The 17,858-nt window shown below is 48.0% G+C and overlaps 1 protein-coding gene across 1 annotated transcript in view; it reads left to right on the forward strand.

The window, feature by feature from the left end:
* LRP1 (LDL receptor related protein 1) overlaps window positions 1-17,858 on the forward strand; it is a 297,752-nt gene that overhangs the window by 180,855 nt on the left and 99,039 nt on the right. Inside the window, exons 19-23 of the mRNA XM_040425719.1 lie at window positions 1,754-1,834; window positions 6,237-6,404; window positions 6,526-6,708; window positions 7,260-7,460; window positions 8,930-9,175. Coding sequence (XP_040281653.1) covers window positions 1,754-1,834; window positions 6,237-6,404; window positions 6,526-6,708; window positions 7,260-7,460; window positions 8,930-9,175 — 879 coding nt within the window. The remainder of the gene's footprint in view (window positions 1-1,753; window positions 1,835-6,236; window positions 6,405-6,525; window positions 6,709-7,259; window positions 7,461-8,929; window positions 9,176-17,858) is intronic.

The following is a 17,858-nucleotide window of genomic DNA, read 5'->3' on the forward strand; positions in this document are numbered from 1 at the left end:
AAAAAACTCTAAACCTAAGATGACAAAAACAAAAAAGTCAGGTTTCTTCTAAGTTGGGCAACTGGGTATGCCGATGGAGTAACGTGTCACTACTCCATGCAGGTGTCGTGTTCTAGAGCAGGGATGCCCAACCTGCGGTCCTCCAGCTGTTGTAAAGCTAGAGATTCCAGTATACCTGGACAGCCTACAGCTATTATGGCATGCTGAGAGTTGTAGTTTTGCAACAGCTGGAGGGCCGCAAGTTGAGCATCTCATATAGAGCTCCATACATTGGAGTATATGGGGGGGGGGGGGAACTATGTAAACCAGACAAAAACAAACTTTAGATGTTTGCCACTGAGCTGATTCAGAAGAAAATTGGTAACCACAGAAGGTCTTGTGGAGACAAGCTCAACCAGTCTTGTAAAGCTTTGCATCACGGTGTGAAAAGCTTCCCTGATGCTCTATAGGCGATTCTTACAATCCCTGTATTTGTTTCAGTTTATTTACATTAAAGTAGTTTTCTTTGTCACGGGGAAGTGACATTATATGATGCTGATGCCGCTCTTCTCTCATTGTGTGACTTTTTGCTTGAGAGGCTTTTTGTCATGTTAATGCACTTTTTGTGTGGGATTTTGTCTTATTCTTTTATTCCCTTAAACTGGCCCCATTGAAACTTTACCAGAATCACGAGTTCACTCACTTGTTGGATAGCTGAGAAGTCTACTAACATAATTCCTCATTATTTACCCTAGAAAATCTATGTCGGTGTGCAATTTACTATCTTATCCGAGCTGCTAAATAGGCATGAAAACATTTGAAGGGTTTATCTGTATTCTGGAAGTGCTTATGATAGTGTTCAGTGTGTTTTTATGGATGTGTTCCCCACAATGTATCCACTCCCTTCTCGTAGTATACACAGTACTCTGGAGCATTCTTCACGCTGTGTTTGCTTTTCTCGGAGAGATTGTAACAGACTAAAAGGTGGGTTCAGGCCAGAGGTGGGCACCCAAGAACTAATGCCAGGTTTACACTGCCCGATTGTTGGGCAGATCTTCAGGGACAAACTTTTTTGTAAAGGTGCCGCCGATCAACCGTTGAATGAGCAAAAACACTTGCTAAACTGTTCAGTAAGGCATGGTTGTTGGTTTGTAACTAGTAAAAGGGTTGTCTAGCTAAATAGGACCTGTAATCCGAACATGTCTGTCTTAGTAACTAATTGCATCCCCCTTATAATAACAATTCTGGAGCATATATTCTTAAGACTCTATGATGTGCTATTACTTTTTTATTTTTCCTTCTAGAACTTATGAATGACTTAATAGCAGTCTGCAATGAAGGTCCAGCGGAGCGTTAACCAGATGCGGGGTGTCCCTGCACAGTCTGACACTATCTAATCAGAGCTGCCAGTGTCAGACTGTGCAAGGACACCACCCAACTGGTTAACACCCTGCTGTAAACTGCTAGTAACTCGTTCACAACTTCCAGCAGGAATAATAATAATAATAATAAAATAAAAAAAATGGAATAGCACAACAGTCATAGAATACATTTTCCAGAATTGTTATTACACGATGAATGTGTCCTAATAGGGAATTCTGAATTAATAAGGGGGAGTCACTTAAGTCCTGTCTGGATACCTAGGAAAAAAATAAAATAAAGATCTCAGTGCTGTAAGAATGATGCAGCCGTTCGAGCTACACCCCCGTATGTCAAGCATCTTCAGGTTAGGTAATTTAGAAATTATTTTATTTTTGTGATTTTTCTTTGGCAGCCTATCCGACTTGTTTCCCGCTTACTCAGTTCACCTGCGCCAATGGCCGCTGTATCAACATCAACTGGCGCTGTGATAATGGTAAGTGTTAATGTTCAGCTATCCTCTGCCAGGACAAAAGACATATGAAGACCTGAGTAGGTGTTCTGACTTCACAGATGCCTCCAGCATATAACATTATGTCAAGATTTAAAGCTATCCCTGATCCTCCTTGGTGATATCGGGGACAGTCTGGAGGCGTCCCTACTCTTTAGATGGTCAACCAGCCAGTGGCAGATTCCGCTAACCTTAGTCTACTATGTATTGCCAGCTTAAGGGTCTTAGCCACTTTGCTGGCAAATTGCATTAATGCTACAGACTAGCCTATGATGGCAGCTGCTAATTGAGCTGGGGTGGTGCTCTCCTCAGTCTCCATATAATTTCTTAGATGGCACTTTTACTTATGTGCTGTACCTGCATTGAACATGGTCAGCTCGGATACAGGACATCCACCTGATGTCTTGTATCTGTTCCTGCGCTGGACGCTTTCCGTGCAGGCGCAGTACAAGAAGAATAGCATCATCTTGGAAATTATATTGATGGCAGTCGACATCTCCATGCCAGCTAAGATAACCGCTGCTAATGCCATCCCACCCTCGTGTATGGCATTACCGTAATTTAGCACCAACCTCTTTAACACAAGGAAGAAGTAAAGTTCTAGATCCCTGTTCATGTGCCAGTTTGTACAGGATAATGTCCTTTTAGGATGATGCTTTCTGTCTTACATCACTTCTGCTGGGACACGTGTAATGTCACAGAACCAGGGCACCTTCCTTCTAAATCCAGGGAGCCTGGGTGGCATGCAGCACCACATCAGTGATGGCCTCCAGAGAGTTTGAGAAGCTCTGATCTCGGAGCATGTGTTGGTAAACACCAGCGATAAAAGCAGAAGGTTAACATAATGGGTTAATTTGATGAGTTATGTATATTTTTGCCCATGGCTATTTATGACCTGCTGACTGATTTGCATTGTTTTATATGAAGCGTACTCGTCCCTCTCGTTAGTCCACGTTCATTGCTGTATGTTCAATGTTGTGCAGTTTGTGTCTGTAATTCTTCTATTCTGTGTCTTTAATGTCTTGAAATGTCTTGTCTTTGGTTGGTTTCTCTTTGTTTCAGAAAAAGATTGTGGGGATGGCTCTGACGAAAAGAACTGTACAAAGCCTGCCGGTTAGTGCATAGGTCAACATGCACCATCCAGCCTGCTAGGGAAAGAGCAGTGTCTCGTAGACTTTGTCAACCTATATTCTTGGCGGTAGCAGAGTCAAAATCCTGACTTCTTGCTGGAGGTCATCAGATTTGCAAATCCTTAGCTTTGCAGCTTGATGCATCCAATTAGCACTCGCCTGTCGTCATCATCATTACTACAATTCATTCATTCCTATCAAGTAAGGGCTCATTCAGACGGCCGTATGCTGTCCGCAAAAATGTGGATTCCTTTTGTTTTTGTGTCCCATTCACTTCTATGGGGCCCTTTTCTTTTATTGCACGGCTCAGCAAAAAAATGAAACATGTCCTATACTTATCAGTGAAAATCAGGACATGGCCCTATTGAAGTCTATGGATCAGCAAAAAAAAACGGAATGCAATCAGTTTTTTTTGCGGACATGCTGAACTGTCTGCAAAAAAAACGGATCCGCATTTTTGTGGACAGCATTCGGTCATCTGAATGAGCCCTAGAGGTTAGCCCTCCGCCCCGTATCGGCTGCAGTTTTCCCCCTGCTGCTTTTTTTTTTAACTAATAACTTTTCAGGATTGGGTTTAATATTTACTAAAGTACTGTGAGCTTACGAACTAATTGCTTTAGCAATTCATGGGGTTGTGCAGTGATATATACTGATGACCTAGCCTCAGGATAGGGCATCAGTATCTGATCAGAGGGGGTCCGCCACCCCCGCCTATTAGCTCTTTGAAAAGAAGGTGGCTGCTGCTTCCGTGTCATTACACTGCACGTCGTCTCCTGTGGACTGGCGGCGCAGTGTAATTGCAAGCACACGCGCCAATCAAGCGAATGGAGCAACTACCTGTCCTTACACTGCACTTCCAAGACGATGTGCAGTGTAATAAATAGGAAGCAGTGTTCATGTGGTGCACCAAGTCCAAATCAGCAGTCAGACCTCCGCCAATCAGATATTGATGACCTGTCCTGAGGATAGGTCACCAGTATAAATCACTGCGCAGCCCCTTTCATTTATTTATTTTCTGCACTTGTGTAGCGCTATTATATTCCGCAGACATTTTCATCACTCGCTGTCCCCAATGGGGCTCACAATCTAAGTTCCCGATCAGTATGTCTTTGGAGTGTGGGAGGAAACCCACACATACACGGGGAGAACATACAAGCTCCATGCAGATGTTGTCCTTGGTCAGATTTGAGCCTAGGACCCCAGCGCTGCGAGGCACCAGTGCCAACCACTGAGCCCCAGTGCACCCAATTAAATGAAGCTGCCATGGATGATATAAACCATGTGGACAAAACGGCAAAAATTTAATAAGGATGAGTTTGCAATATTTGCTGCTGATTTATAGCCATTGCAAGAACGTCTCACTTTTAGCCCATTTTTTAGGCGTAAAACCTAAATCCCCGTTCAGATATGGTGCATGTAGTGATCTATGCAGTTTCTGTGTTCCTTTTTCCTGAGTGTGGATAGTAGAGCTTTTGCCTCTTCTTTCTGTAGGGATGGGGTGGGTTCAGCTTTGCAGCTCTGAATAACTTTTTGTCCTAATCTCTTGCTCATGTCACCCTGCTCGTGATGCTGCCTGAGAGTCCGCTATGCTTCAATTTAGCTTTAGGCCTCATGCATACGACCGTTGTTTTGGTCCGCATGCGAGCCACAGTTTTTGTGGCTTGGATGCGGACCCATTCACTTCAATGGGGCCGCAAAAGATGGGGACAGCACTCCCTGTGCTGTCCGCATCTGTTGCTCCGTTCCGTAGCCCCGCAAAAAAAAAATAACCTGTCCTATTCTTGTCTGTTTTGTGGACAAAAATAGGCATTTCTACAATGGGCCGCCCGTTCCGTAAATTGCAAAAAACGGAACAGTCGTGTACATGAGGCTTTAAAGGGGCTGTCTGAGATTTTGATATTGATAGCCCGTCCTCGGGATAGATGATTAGTTTGTGATTGTGGGGGTCAGACTCTTGACACCCCCGCCGATCAGCTGTTTGAAAAGACCGCGTCACTCCGATGAGCTCTGTAGGCCAGTGATGTCACGTTCATCAGTCACATAGCCTATGTGCTGTTCAGTCCCATTCAGGTGAATGAGGCTAAGCTGCAATACCAAACACAACCACAATACGGCGCTGTGCTTGGTAAATTGTGAGGAAGCCACTGCTTTCACCAGAGCACCACGACTTCTTCAAACAGCTGATCGGCAAGGGTTCTGGGAGCCTGACCCACCACCCAAGAGAAGCCATCAATCTTAAAATCCCAGACAACCCTATTAAAGGGGACCTGTAAGATCTCCTATTTCAGTAAATGCGTGCATTCCTCAAGAAATAATAATTCAAGAACAACTTTTCTTTGCTCTTTATGCTGTTTTGTTCCTATTTTATTCCTTCTAGAAATGTATGCATGCAATCTTACCAGTTGGGGGTGCGCCCCTACACCCTCTGACCTTGTCCAATCAGTGCTAACGGAGGCAGACTGTGCAGAGACGCACCCTTTGACGAGAACAATGACAATGCCTAGCTGTCCATTTAAGCCTCATTCACACGTCAGTGTTTGGTCAGTGATTTCCATCAGTGGTGATTGTGAGCCAAAACCAGGACTGAAGCCTCCACAGACATAAGGTATAAGGGGAAGATCTGCTCCTGTTCTGTGATTAGACCTAGCCTGGTTTTGGCTCAAAATCACTGATGGAAATCACTGACGTGTGAATGAGGCTTTATTCATACATTTCTAGAAGTAATAACAGAGGGACCGTTCAAAGGAAAGATGCTCCATATTAATTTCTTAGTGAATTCAAGTTGTATTTACTAAAAACAGACCTTTTTATAGCGTTGACTGCTCCCCTTTAACTTTTACTACATACATTGCATTGTGTTTGTCTATTTTCTGTGGTTTTTGCCACGTTTTGAGTACCACAGAACCAGCAGACTGCGTTCATATAACGCCAAAGCAAATAACGTTGTCTGATGACCTCTCTGAGCAGGCGGTAGACAGAGCCATGAGTCTTTTGTAGTAAAAGATCATACATGGTCTGGACAAAATATTCCTCTAAAGGTGAAGTACTAGGGCGGTGCTGTCAGCTACATGTTACTCTTCTCTGCCTCTCCTCCTCTGCAGTATTAACTTGCTTGGTTTCACCTTCTTGCAATTACTATGCCAAATAATAATGTATATGTCTATTATTGATTGCAGACCTTGTCCGAGGACCTGTGCTGGATTGTATATCACTGTGTTAGTGATCACACCATTTATCATTTTACTCTCCATGCGCAGACAATGACTGCGGAGACAACAGTGATGAGGACGGCTGCAGCCACTCCTGCTCTAGCACCCAGTTCAAATGTAATAGCGGCCGCTGCATCCCAGAGCACTGGACGTGTGACGGGGACAACGACTGCGGGGACTACAGCGACGAGACACATGCTAACTGCACAAACCAAGGTGAGCGCCTCTAGAAGTGGGACAAAGGGCGCATTCATTATATCTCGATACACAGAATTGTCGCGGAGTATGAAAAGATGTAAAACCATTTCCTCAATCCACTTTCCACCCATGTCAATAGCTACTCGACCCCCTGGCGGTTGCCATGTTGATGAGTTCCAGTGTCGGCTGGATGGCCTGTGCATCCATAGCCGCTGGCGCTGTGATGGAGACACCGACTGTATGGACACAAGTGACGAGAAGAACTGCGATGGCGTGACACATGCGTGTGACCCCAATGTCAAGTTTGGCTGCAAAGACTCTGGTGAGGACGACTAGAGGGGGGAAAAATGTCTTGTGATGTGGCTAATATTTCATTGCTGGTTTGATATATTTATGTATCAGTAAATTTATTTATGATTTATTTTGTTACAGAAGGTAGCCTGTATATTGGGTTTACATTGAGTTCTTTAAAAAGGATGCAATTCAATCTGAAAGCACCATGCTGTAGAGCAGGAGGAGCTGAGCAGACTGATGTATAAAGATTCAGTAAAACCTATAATTTATACACGTATACCTTTTTGTTTTGTCCACCTCTTGTGAACAGCTATTGGTACAGGCGGGAGGTGTTCTCAGTGATTGTGCATACAGAGAAAGCGGTCACTGAAGAGGTGGACAAAACAAATCTATAAATGCATCAATTACGTGTTTTACTGATTATCAGTCTGCTCAGCTCCTCCTGCTCTATAACAGGGTGCCTGCAGATTGCATTACATTTTATGGTGACAGGTCCTCTGTAACATATTATTCTGTTTCACTGGTTACATTGAATTTTCTGATGGGGTCCTAGCACCGATCTGTCCTCTGTTACCATAGCTAGGTGCATCAGCAAAGCCTGGGTGTGTGATGGCGATACCGACTGTGAAGATCACTCCGATGAAGAGAACTGTGATATGCTGGTGTGTAAGCCTCCATCTCACACGTGTGCACATAACACCTCCATCTGTCTGCCTCCTGAAAAGCTGTGTAATGGCATTAACGACTGTGGAGATGACTCCGATGAAGGGGAACTTTGCGGTAAGTTACATCTCCTGGCGTTATTCTCCCCATGTTGGCACCTTCCAAATCCAAGTGGATGGTGGGCATGTAGAGATGCTAATTCATGCTGGGTGGCCCAGGAATTTGTGCAGTGGGGATTAGTCAGGCAAAATTGGAACTGTTGGCATATATGCCCTATGGGCGTCGTAGAGTTGCCTTGGCATCTGTACTGTGAGGTGTGCTTGAATGTCTCCGAGCTCGGTGTCAGATCAGTAAGGAAATGGTAATTGGAGGACCCTGTTAATCAACTTAGAAGGCTCAGTTCAAAGTAACTCCATTTCACTCTACTTTCTATAATAGCCGTCCCCTAATATAATGTTATTACTGGAATTGCTCTGGATAGCTACATTAGCCACAGAAATCTACTTGAATTCAATTTCCATAGCCCGTGCCCGCTTGTCTGCCTTTAAGGCCCATTTACACAGGCTGACAGTGCAGGCAATTATGAGGAAGGAACCATTCTCTCCCGATAATTGCCTGCTTATCAGAGGGGATGAGAGCTGCATTTACATGCTGCAATTACCCCTGAATTGGATATGAGCAGCTGCTGCTGTGTTTCGGAGCTGCAAATCCCTGTTTGCACAGATCGATGTGCTGTCCTGATGCATCCAACATCACCTTTACACAGGCCTATTATAGGGAACGAGTGTTTTGTGTGAAAGTTCGTTTCCTGATTATCGGTCAGTGTAAAGAGACCTGTAAAGTACAGGATTACCTATGGCAGTCTGTAATTTGGATTCTGTTTACAGTATACAGGCTGCCATATCCTGCAGTCAGTAGTCTGATGAATTTTAAAGTACACAGAAGTAGTCAGTACAGAAAGTATAAAGCATTCTATGGGAACTAGTGAGGGCTATTACCTCCAAAATGAATGTCAAAGTAAGCATACCACTTTGTAGAGTAGGGGCCCTGAAACATAGCCATACCTTTCCTGTGAATATTTGGCCCTGTAATGCTTCTTTTTATCTTCATGTAAATAAGGTTTTTGGTGCACGGTGGGAGAGGCCCCTCCATTTGGTGCACAGTTGCTCCGCCAGTAACGCCACCCAGCATTTCCCCGCTTGTTTTATTTGACGCCCATAAACACAGGGGAAGCCACTTGCACTGAAAGGAGCGGGCCCCGCCCACAGTGCACTGAAAACCTTATTTTTATTAAAAAAAAAAGACAAAGCCTTTCTCCGAATTAGTGGACCGGTTATGTTTCAGGTACAGACCCTAAGCGGTATGCTTACTGTGAAAGTGATTTTGGAGGTGACGGACTCCCTTCACTATCCATAGGTGTTTTATTAGTTGTTGGCTGACGCATTTAATTTGCTTCCGCTTTCCCTAATATAAGATCTGCTTGCTTCCTTAGCACATAACGCTTATAACTGGACTTGTGTGTCAAATTAAATTATTCTGCACACTCCATCTTGGCATCTAATGTTCCACACGTCTCTCTTGACCAGATCAATGCTCGTTGAACAACGGTGGATGTAGCCACAACTGTACTGTGGCCCCTGGAGAAGGCATTGTGTGTTCCTGTCCATTGGGAATGGAAACCGGTCCCGATAACAAGACGTGTCAGATCCAGAATTACTGTCCCAAGCATCTCGGCTGCAGCCAGCGGTGTGAGCAGGAGAAGTTTATCGTCAAGTGCTCTTGTTACGAAGGCTGGGTCCTGGAGCCCGACCAGGACACCTGCAAGAGTTTAGGTAGGTTTACATATAAAGGGTCAAGCATATAAATCTGCAAAATCAGCCGATATCATTCAGATATCCACCACCCATAATGAAGCGATTTTTCTAACGTCTTAGGCTAATTTCACACTGGCGTTTCTGGGTCCGCCTGTGAGATCCGTTTCAGGGCTCTCGCAAGCGGCCCAAAATGGATCAGTTTAGCCCTAATGCATTCTGAATGGATAAGGATCCGCTCAGAATGCATCAGTTTGCCTCCGTCCCGCTCTGGAGGCGGACACCAAAACGCTGTTGTTTTATTCGCACACTCCTCTTTAACGTTTTTTTTTTTCCCCCTAATTGTCTGGCGTTTTTGTCCCATAGACCTCCTATTGTGTGTTTTTTTTTTTTTTTTTTTTTTTTTTTGTGCACAATAGCTTAAAAAAAAAAAAAAAAAAGCATGTGCCATATATGTTAGGGGTGTTTAAAGGGAACCTGTCACCAGGATTTTGTGTATAGAGCTGAGGACATGGGTTGCTAGATGGCCGCTAGCACATCCGCAATATCCAGTCCCCATAGCTCTGTGTGCTTTTATTGTGTAAAAAAACATATTTGATACATATGCAAATTAACCTGAGATGACTTCTGTATGTGAGAAGAGTCAGGGACAGGACTCATCTCAGGTTAATTTGCATATGTATCAAATCGTTTTTTTACACAATAAAAGCACACAGAGCTATGGGGACTGGATATTGCGGATGTGCTAGCAACCCATGTCCTCAGCTCTATACACAAAATCCCGGGGACAGGTTCCCTTTAATGGTGTTTTTAATTGTGTTTTTTTACCAATGTATTCTCTCCAAAAACTGCTCGACGTTGCGTGTGATCACATACTTTACAAAAAAAAAAAAAAAAAAAAAAGGCACTATATGAGATAAAATGGCTCAAGAAATGCAATAAAAACTGTTTACCAAGTCTGGAATTTTTTGATTTTTTTTTTTTTTTGGGCCCAAAACTATATGGCAGCACCCAAATGTTGGCACAGCCACTAGAGGCAGATAATAAATGGCAAGTGTTATTTGGCTTAGTACGTACTCCAATTTTTAAAATGGTGACTACAACTAGTAAAACTGTGGGTACGAAGAATTTAGTATAAATTTAAAATAACTCAGCCGCAGCAGTTTTTTTACATGGTGATGACCCCATTTGAACAGTATAAATCTGTTTTTTCTGGTATTTTACCTGAGACGTCTAGATGGAGGGAGGGTCGACAAATTTATATTTCTCGCCCAGTTTCCTTGGGGGACACAGAAGACCTTGGGTATAGCTCATCTCCCTAGGAGGCGTGACACTAAGTGAAAGCTGTTAAGCCCCTCCTCCACAGCTATACCCTCAGCCTGGAGAGAGAGACTGCCAGTTTTTGCTTAGTGTCCAAGGAGGCAAGACACTCCCTGCTCTGCAGGGCTGTATTCTCCTTGTTTAAATTTTAGATTTTTACTTTTTTATTTTCTTTTTGTTCCAGATCATCAGGGATAACAGAGTCGCACTAGACCTCTCTGTTCTCCCGGGGTTGAGCTGCGCCAGTGCCGGTCACCCGCACTGCTGCCTCCCCCACAGAAGGCAAGGTGGACCAGGGCAGCCTAGCTCCCCTGCATCCCGCCAGCCCAAGGGTCGCCCGCACGCCAAGTCCCTCTTCCAGCGTCCTGCCACTACGGTGCCAGTAGCTGAAGGGGCGACCCTGCTGGAATGGACCGAGGGTGAAGACGGCTGTGGTAAGAGAGAGGCTTCTCCAGCCCTACGTCCCCGTCCCCCCCGGTCTCCTGCGTGCCTGACCCCCATACTGGGCCTCTAGTCCCCTGCTGGATCTATGCTGGCACCTGCAGAGCGGCAATCTCCTTCTGCCTTACCCCCCCCCCCCCCCCCCCTGCCTGGCTCCCATAGACATGCAGCCAGTGGCTGTCTCCACAGCCAGCTACAGAAGCGGCAACATAGTTTATTTCTACCACAGGCACCCGGTCTCTGGGTCCCCCCCCATCTCCTACCGGAGTGTTGCTCAAGGCCTGCCTGACGGCTGTGGAGTGAGGCCTCGCCTCCGGCCGACATTGGTACTCTGGTGCGACCGGGCGCCGCAAAAATCTTAGCCCAGGCTCCGCGGCCTGCTAGGCCGCCATTCCGGGTCCCTGACTCTTCCGGCCGGCGGGGTGGGCTCCCGCGGCCGGCAAGCCGCCATTCCGAGCCCCTGACTCTTCCGGCCGGCGGGGTGGGCTCCCGCGGCCGGCAAGCCGCCATTCCGGGCCCCTGACTCTTCCGGCCGGCGGGGTGGGCTCCCGCGGCCGGCAAGCCGCTATTCCGGGCCCCTGACTCTTCCGGCCGGCGGGGTGGGCTCCCGCGGCCGGCAAGCCGCCATTCCGGCCGGCGGGGTGGGCTCCCGCGGCCGGCTTTGGGCTTGACTTCAGCAGGCCCCGGCCGACCGTCGGTGCCGGTCGGTGGGGCTCCGCAAATTGTGGCCCAGGCTTCGCGGCCTGCTGGGCCGCAATTCCGACCGGCCCGCGGGGTGGGCACCCGCGGCCGGTTTGATGCGCCACTCCGCCTCAGGTTCCGGCGGTACATGCCGGGCGCCGCAAATTTAGACCCCGGCCTCACGGCCTGCTAGGCCGCAAAATTCCGGCCTCTGGTGGAGGGGGCGGGAACTTCTCCAGGCGCGAATTTTTCCCGCCGGGAGGTTCCTCCGCCCCCAGGGGATCGCAGCGCCGCCCTCCAGGCCGGATCCATGTTAACCCTTTTGGGTACAGGCCGGCTCCCAATGGGCCTGTATGGCTGGCCCCCCCCTTTTTCCTGACTATCTGTGCCCCTATATGGTGGCCCCCTTTAGCCTCAGAGAGGCTGTGTTTTTATTTAAAAAAAAAAAAAAAAAAAAAAAAAAAATATATATATAATATATATATATATATTTCTATTGGACTGCGCAGGACGCTGCAGCCTCATCAGTAGTGCTGCATGTCTGCATGCCCTCTTTCCACAGGCGGCATAGTGTTGCGCTCCCAACCTACGTCGGTGCTAGGGCATTTCCCCTTTTAGGCAGTTTTCCTGCCCTCTTCCAGGATACGGCGCTGGCCAAGTGCATGCGGCCCTTCCGTTGGCAGCATTCATCATCTCTCCAGTTATGGTGCCTGCCATGTGCATCCCCCCCCTCCTAGGCGGGATACTGCACTCTCCCTGGCTGCCGGCTGGCCATGTGCATGACCCCCTTTTAGGCGGAATGCTGCACCTTCACCGGATACGGTGCTGGCCATGTGCATGACCCCCTTCCTAGGCGGAATGCTGCACTCTCTATGGATTTGCTGCCGGCCATGTGCGTGACCCCCTTCTCTAAGCGGAATGCTGCACTCTCACTGGATTCACTGCCGGCCATGTGCGTGACCCCCTTCCATGGGCGGAACGCAGCGCTCTCACTGGATTCGCTGTCGGCCATGTGCGTGACCCCCTTCTTAGGCGGAACGCTACACTCTCACTGGATCTGTTGCCGATCGTGTGCATGACCCCCCTTTTTAGGCGGAATACTGCACTCTCACCGGATTCGGTACTGGCTATGTGCACGACCCCCTTCCATAGGCGGAACGCTGCACTCTCTCTGATGGGCTATGATGAACTTATGTACTATGTTACTATGCTGCACTCTCACTGGTTCCGCTGCCGGCCATAGGCATGATTCAGGCAGCATAAATACATCCCTCTGTCTGTGGTTGTTTTCTCGCAGGTACGTTGCTGGCCATGTGTAAGTACCCCATACATGGCGGGGTGCTTGCACTCTCGCAGGATCCGCTGTCAGCCATATGCATGACCCCTCTTCCGTGGGCGGTGTACGTACTCTCGCTGGATTCTCTGCCTGCCATGGGCATGCCTTCCTTCCTCAGGTGACATACACACATTCTCACTGACTGTGTTTGTCTCTCACCAGTACGTTGCTGGCCATGTGTATGACTTCCATACATGGCGGGTGCACGCACTCTCCCTGGATGAGATGCTGGCCATGTGCATTACCCCCCCTTTTTTCTGGGCGGCATGCTACACTCTCACCGGATACCTTGCTGGCCATGAGCATGGCCCTCTAACATGGGTGGAACGCTTGCACTCCCATTGGATAAGGTGCTGAACTTGTGCGTGACGACGCCTTGTTCCATGGGCAGAATTTGGCACGCTCATGAGATTCACGGCTGTCCTTGTATGGCTGTACTGGACTTGTACATGTCCCCCTTCATTGGCAGAGTAGTAGCACTCTCGCTAAATCAGTGTTGGGTGTATTATTGCACACTCACTTAATGCTAGGATAACCCTGTGCATGTTCCCCTTTCACTAGGTGGACCTCCTGCTGGATTATAGGGTATGTCCTGCTTCTCTGAAGTAGGTACGGCCTTAGGCATCACTCCCTTTTGGGACCGGCCTTTGCACTCTTGCAGACTGCAGTTTGCCAGATACAATTTCCCCCCTTTCGGGGCGGACTGCTTGCGTTCCATCGCATGCTATACTAGGCTTGTGCATAACTCCCTTTCAGGTTGCACTTTGCAATTCCGTACATGCTGTGGCACTCTGTGGCGAGCCCCCTTTTTCGCTGAATTAACCTTTTTGCAGTGAGCGAACGTTCTTGTGCGTTGTTTGGGCCGTTTATGCCTTCTCCTCCTGTAGGTGGGTTGGCCTTCTCACTGCTTACGGGCTGCTCGTACGTATGCCTCACCTGCTTCCTGCGGCATACTTTTGTTTTCTTGGGATACGATGCTGGCCGCAAGCCTTGCACTCGTCTCTAAGGAGTTCATTCTGTCCACCTGACCCGGACGGGCTCTACTTGCTCTCTGCTGCACGGAGCTGGGTGGTACTCATTCATTTAGTTGGCCCTTTATTCCAGGGAGTGTTCGTGGTTCCTAGATGCGTGCCCATTCGTCCTTCCGCGGTATTGCTTCCCTGCGTTAGTGGTCACATGGTCGGGAGTGCTGTTGTCTGGAGCGCCCCTCGAATTCTTCGTTGGCTCTGGCAGGACTGCGGTTCCCTTGCCTGCTGCAATTTCCTCCTCTTCGGATGTAGTGTGGTATGAGTCCTTCCTCTTGGCGCCTCTACGCTTCAGTCTGATCTGCTACCAGGTGCGGGCCGCTTTTCTCGGGGAAAGTCACCCAAATTCTCTTGGGTGCTCGATTACCCAGGTCCGGAGGACCTCCACCTTGGGTTCTCAGGGTATTCGCCTTCTGCGAGGCGGTGAACCGGGCATCTCACAGTGTAGCAGGGTTCTGCTTTTGAGCTGTCCTATGGCTTCCCTGTTGCCCACTCCTCCTTTCGATTGGAGGGTGTTATGCCGGCCTCTGTCTCGACTACCTTATCTCGCCGGCTCTGTTTGGCTCCCGCTCGGTACAGATCACTCCGATGTGGCTTCTGTCCCGCCAGACTTCAGAGGCTGTTCCTTCACTGTCCTCCCCTCTGGGGAGAGCATGGTTGTTCATGTGGATGGTTCCGGTGTTCCTTTTGGCCTCGTACTGTCTCCCTTGTCCACACTGGCTGTATTAGCTGTGCCTATTTACCGAGTCTACCGCGTTCTGTCCTCCCGCTGAGTGCAGATTGCGTGGTCCATTCTAAGTCAATGGTCCTGCTGTAGACTTACCTTCTCGGTAACTTGGGGGGACTACCTTTCGGTCCAGATTGTCCTTTGATCTCCCACACCGGGACTGTAGAACATGGCTACATCAGCATGGACTTTAGCCTGTCTTGTCCTGGCATCTGGCGGATGCTGGGCGGGCCCTTTGGTTCCTTTCAGTCTGTCCTTCTACTCCCCCGCTAGGGTGGATACGGGACAACGTTGCCCGGGGGCCGACGGGACCAGTTTTGTCGACTTCTGCCCGTGTTACTGGTCTGCGCCTGATCACATTGTTTTTTTTTCGCCCGCTTGCCAGGCGACTCCAGCGGGTTTGCTACTGTCCGCTCCTGGCTGTATTTCGTCCAGGATCTGTCGTAAGACTTATGGTTCTTTTGTCTGGGGTTCTGTGGGAAGCTGTGCATTCCCCACTCTGACCTTTTCTCTCCCCATGGTTCTGTCTTTTTTTCCAGTCCGGCCTGGACCTGGGACTGGGATTCCTTTACTTGAGGTGTCAAGTGTCAGCGCTGTTCTTCCTCTTCCAGCGTTCCCCGGCCCTCTGGGCCTGTCAAGACCTTCTTACTCGAAATGGCTCTTTGGTTCCTCTGTACTGTCCTTCGGTATCGCCCTGGGAACTTCATACTGAGCTCTCGGTGCTCCAATCTTGTCCTTGGAGCCGTTACAGAAGTTCTCTCTACCCCGTCTGTCCTGTACGGTTGTGTTTCCGTATCAGTCGTGTCTCTGACTGGTGCCTGAATGGCCCCTTTTTGTTCTGAGCCTTATGTCTTTTCCCAGGACAGGGCTGTTCTACATCCCGTTCCTTCCTTCTGAAGGTGGTGTTTGCCTTTCGCTTCAACACTTCACCGATTTTGGACGTTGTTTGGGCCTTGCCGGTTTTACTTGGAGATCTCCGACTCTTGTCGACGTTTGGTCTCTTGGGTTTCCTGGAGGTCCGCACTTAGAGTTGACGGACTCCAGGGTGGTTTTCCTCCGCCTTATCAGATTGGCTATTGCTGAGGTTACCGCACCGAGGGCAGGATTCTGCCTTTGCTGTCACCGTTCATTTCACCAGAGCGATCGGTGCCTCCTGGGCCGGAGACATTGGGCTTCGGCCATGCATTTGAGCAGGGCGGCCACAGGTCTTCCGTGCACGCTTTACAGAGTTCTACAGGGTGCATACTCTGGCTTCGGCGTATGCTGCCTTGGTCCGCCTGGGTCTGCAGGCGGAGGTTCCTTGATGCCTTCGGGTGCTTCGCCTTGGAGCTGTGGTCCCTCCCCTTTTGGACTGCTTTTGAACGTCCCAAGGTCTTCTGTGTCCCCCAAGGAAACTGGGCGAGAAAACGAGATTTTTGTATAACTTACCAGTAAAATCTCTTTCTCGCTCTTTCCTTGGGGGACACAGCACCCACCCATTCATTGTTTTTCTCTACACGGTTTCCGAGTTTGTGTTACCCGTTGGGTAGTTGGCTTGTTGGTTCCTTGTTGGACTTTGCCTTTTCTCACTGCTTGGACACGCAACTGGCAGTCTCTCTCTCCAGGCTGAGGGTATAGCTGTGGAGGAGGGGCTTAACAGCTTTCACTTAGTGTCACGCCTCCTATGGAGATGAGCTATACCCAAGGTCTTCTGTGTCCCCCAAGGAAAGAGCGAGAAAGAGATTTTACTGGTAAGTTATACAAAAATCTCGTTTTATATCCTTCCTGTCAAGATATAGCGGTGGTTCTCTACCCACATTTCCTGTTGTGTGTGTATTAAACCTTCCTAAGCTTAAAATCTAGGACATCATTACCATGGAAAATGCCATTTCTATACATGTGGCATCTTTGTTTATCCCGTGACCTGGGAGCACTAGTCCCAGCCAAATGAGTTCAGTGTGCTCCAGACGTGTGCCAAAGGAAACAGTGACACAGCCATTCATCCAGCTCTTGTCGTCCCCAGAGAGGTGCAGTCAGCATATTAACAGCCCTATATAATGGCACCATTGTGCTATGGACTGGATGCCAAGACCAAGGTTTTCTGTTTGCTTAGAAGATGTGCAGAGCATTTTCCTTTTGCGTTCTCCATCATGGCTTATGTAACCCCGTCAGCGCTACCACATTGGAAAGCAATGTATTCCAAATCCAAATATTTGTGACAGTCCCAATATAAAACTTTAATATGCTGCGCCTCTCTGTGCTAAGGAATTAGAGACGCATTTCTCTTTTTCTCTTGGGGTGCCTCTAGGCATTGTATCGGGACTATTACTCTTGGAAGCTGGTCCAAGGAGCTGGAATCGTGCAGTTATGTTTTCAGCTGCTTTACAAACACTGTGGGAAGCTAGACTGGCCAATATATATATTCCATGACCTTACCCTACCTATGATCTTTCATAACAGAAATATTTTCTGTGGACCTTGTCTGGCCTTTACCTACGTACAAGTGATGGCTGCCATGTTTGCTTTCACAGGCAGGACTCATAAGGTTTCATTATTAAATATCATTAGTCGTCTTTAACCCAAAACACTGTGGATTCCAATATACAGAAAGCATACATGTGTCACGTGAATTGATAACTTGCTGAGTGCAAAATAAATGCTACAGAGGAAAAAGGATTCTCCTGCTGATCTGTTCTTTCATTGGTGGGCAGCCATTAGAGGTGGTGGGGCTTAGCAAAATGTGCAGGGATTAAATGGTCACTGTTGTTTCAACCAACTTTGTATAAATCAACAGTGCATTTGAATATAAGAAACTTTGTAATATACCATATTTTTCGCTTTATAAGGCACACTTTTTCCCCCCACAAAATCTTTATAAAGAGAATACTAATGAGTGCATCCAGTATTTAAGCACCCATTAGTATGCAGGAGGCGCAGGGAGCAGATAGTGTAGTTCTGGTAGTGCTTGCTGTACTCACTGCTCCCAGGTGTTCTTCAGGGCCTTGTGGTGCACTGTCCTGACTGTGTACAGTGTTAGCATGTAGTGCACTATGACCTGACGTTGTGCGTCGTCAGGTCACAGTGTAGCACGGGGGCTCGGAAGAAGACCAGGGAGGGTAAGTGCAGGAAGAGCGCATGGTACGCAGCAGGAGAGGCGAGTTCAATTATTTATTTTATTTCTGATCTGAGGTCTGA

This window comes from Bufo bufo, chromosome 3 (genome assembly GCF_905171765.1).
Source record: "Bufo bufo chromosome 3, aBufBuf1.1, whole genome shotgun sequence".
NCBI lineage: Eukaryota > Metazoa > Chordata > Amphibia > Anura > Bufonidae > Bufo > Bufo bufo.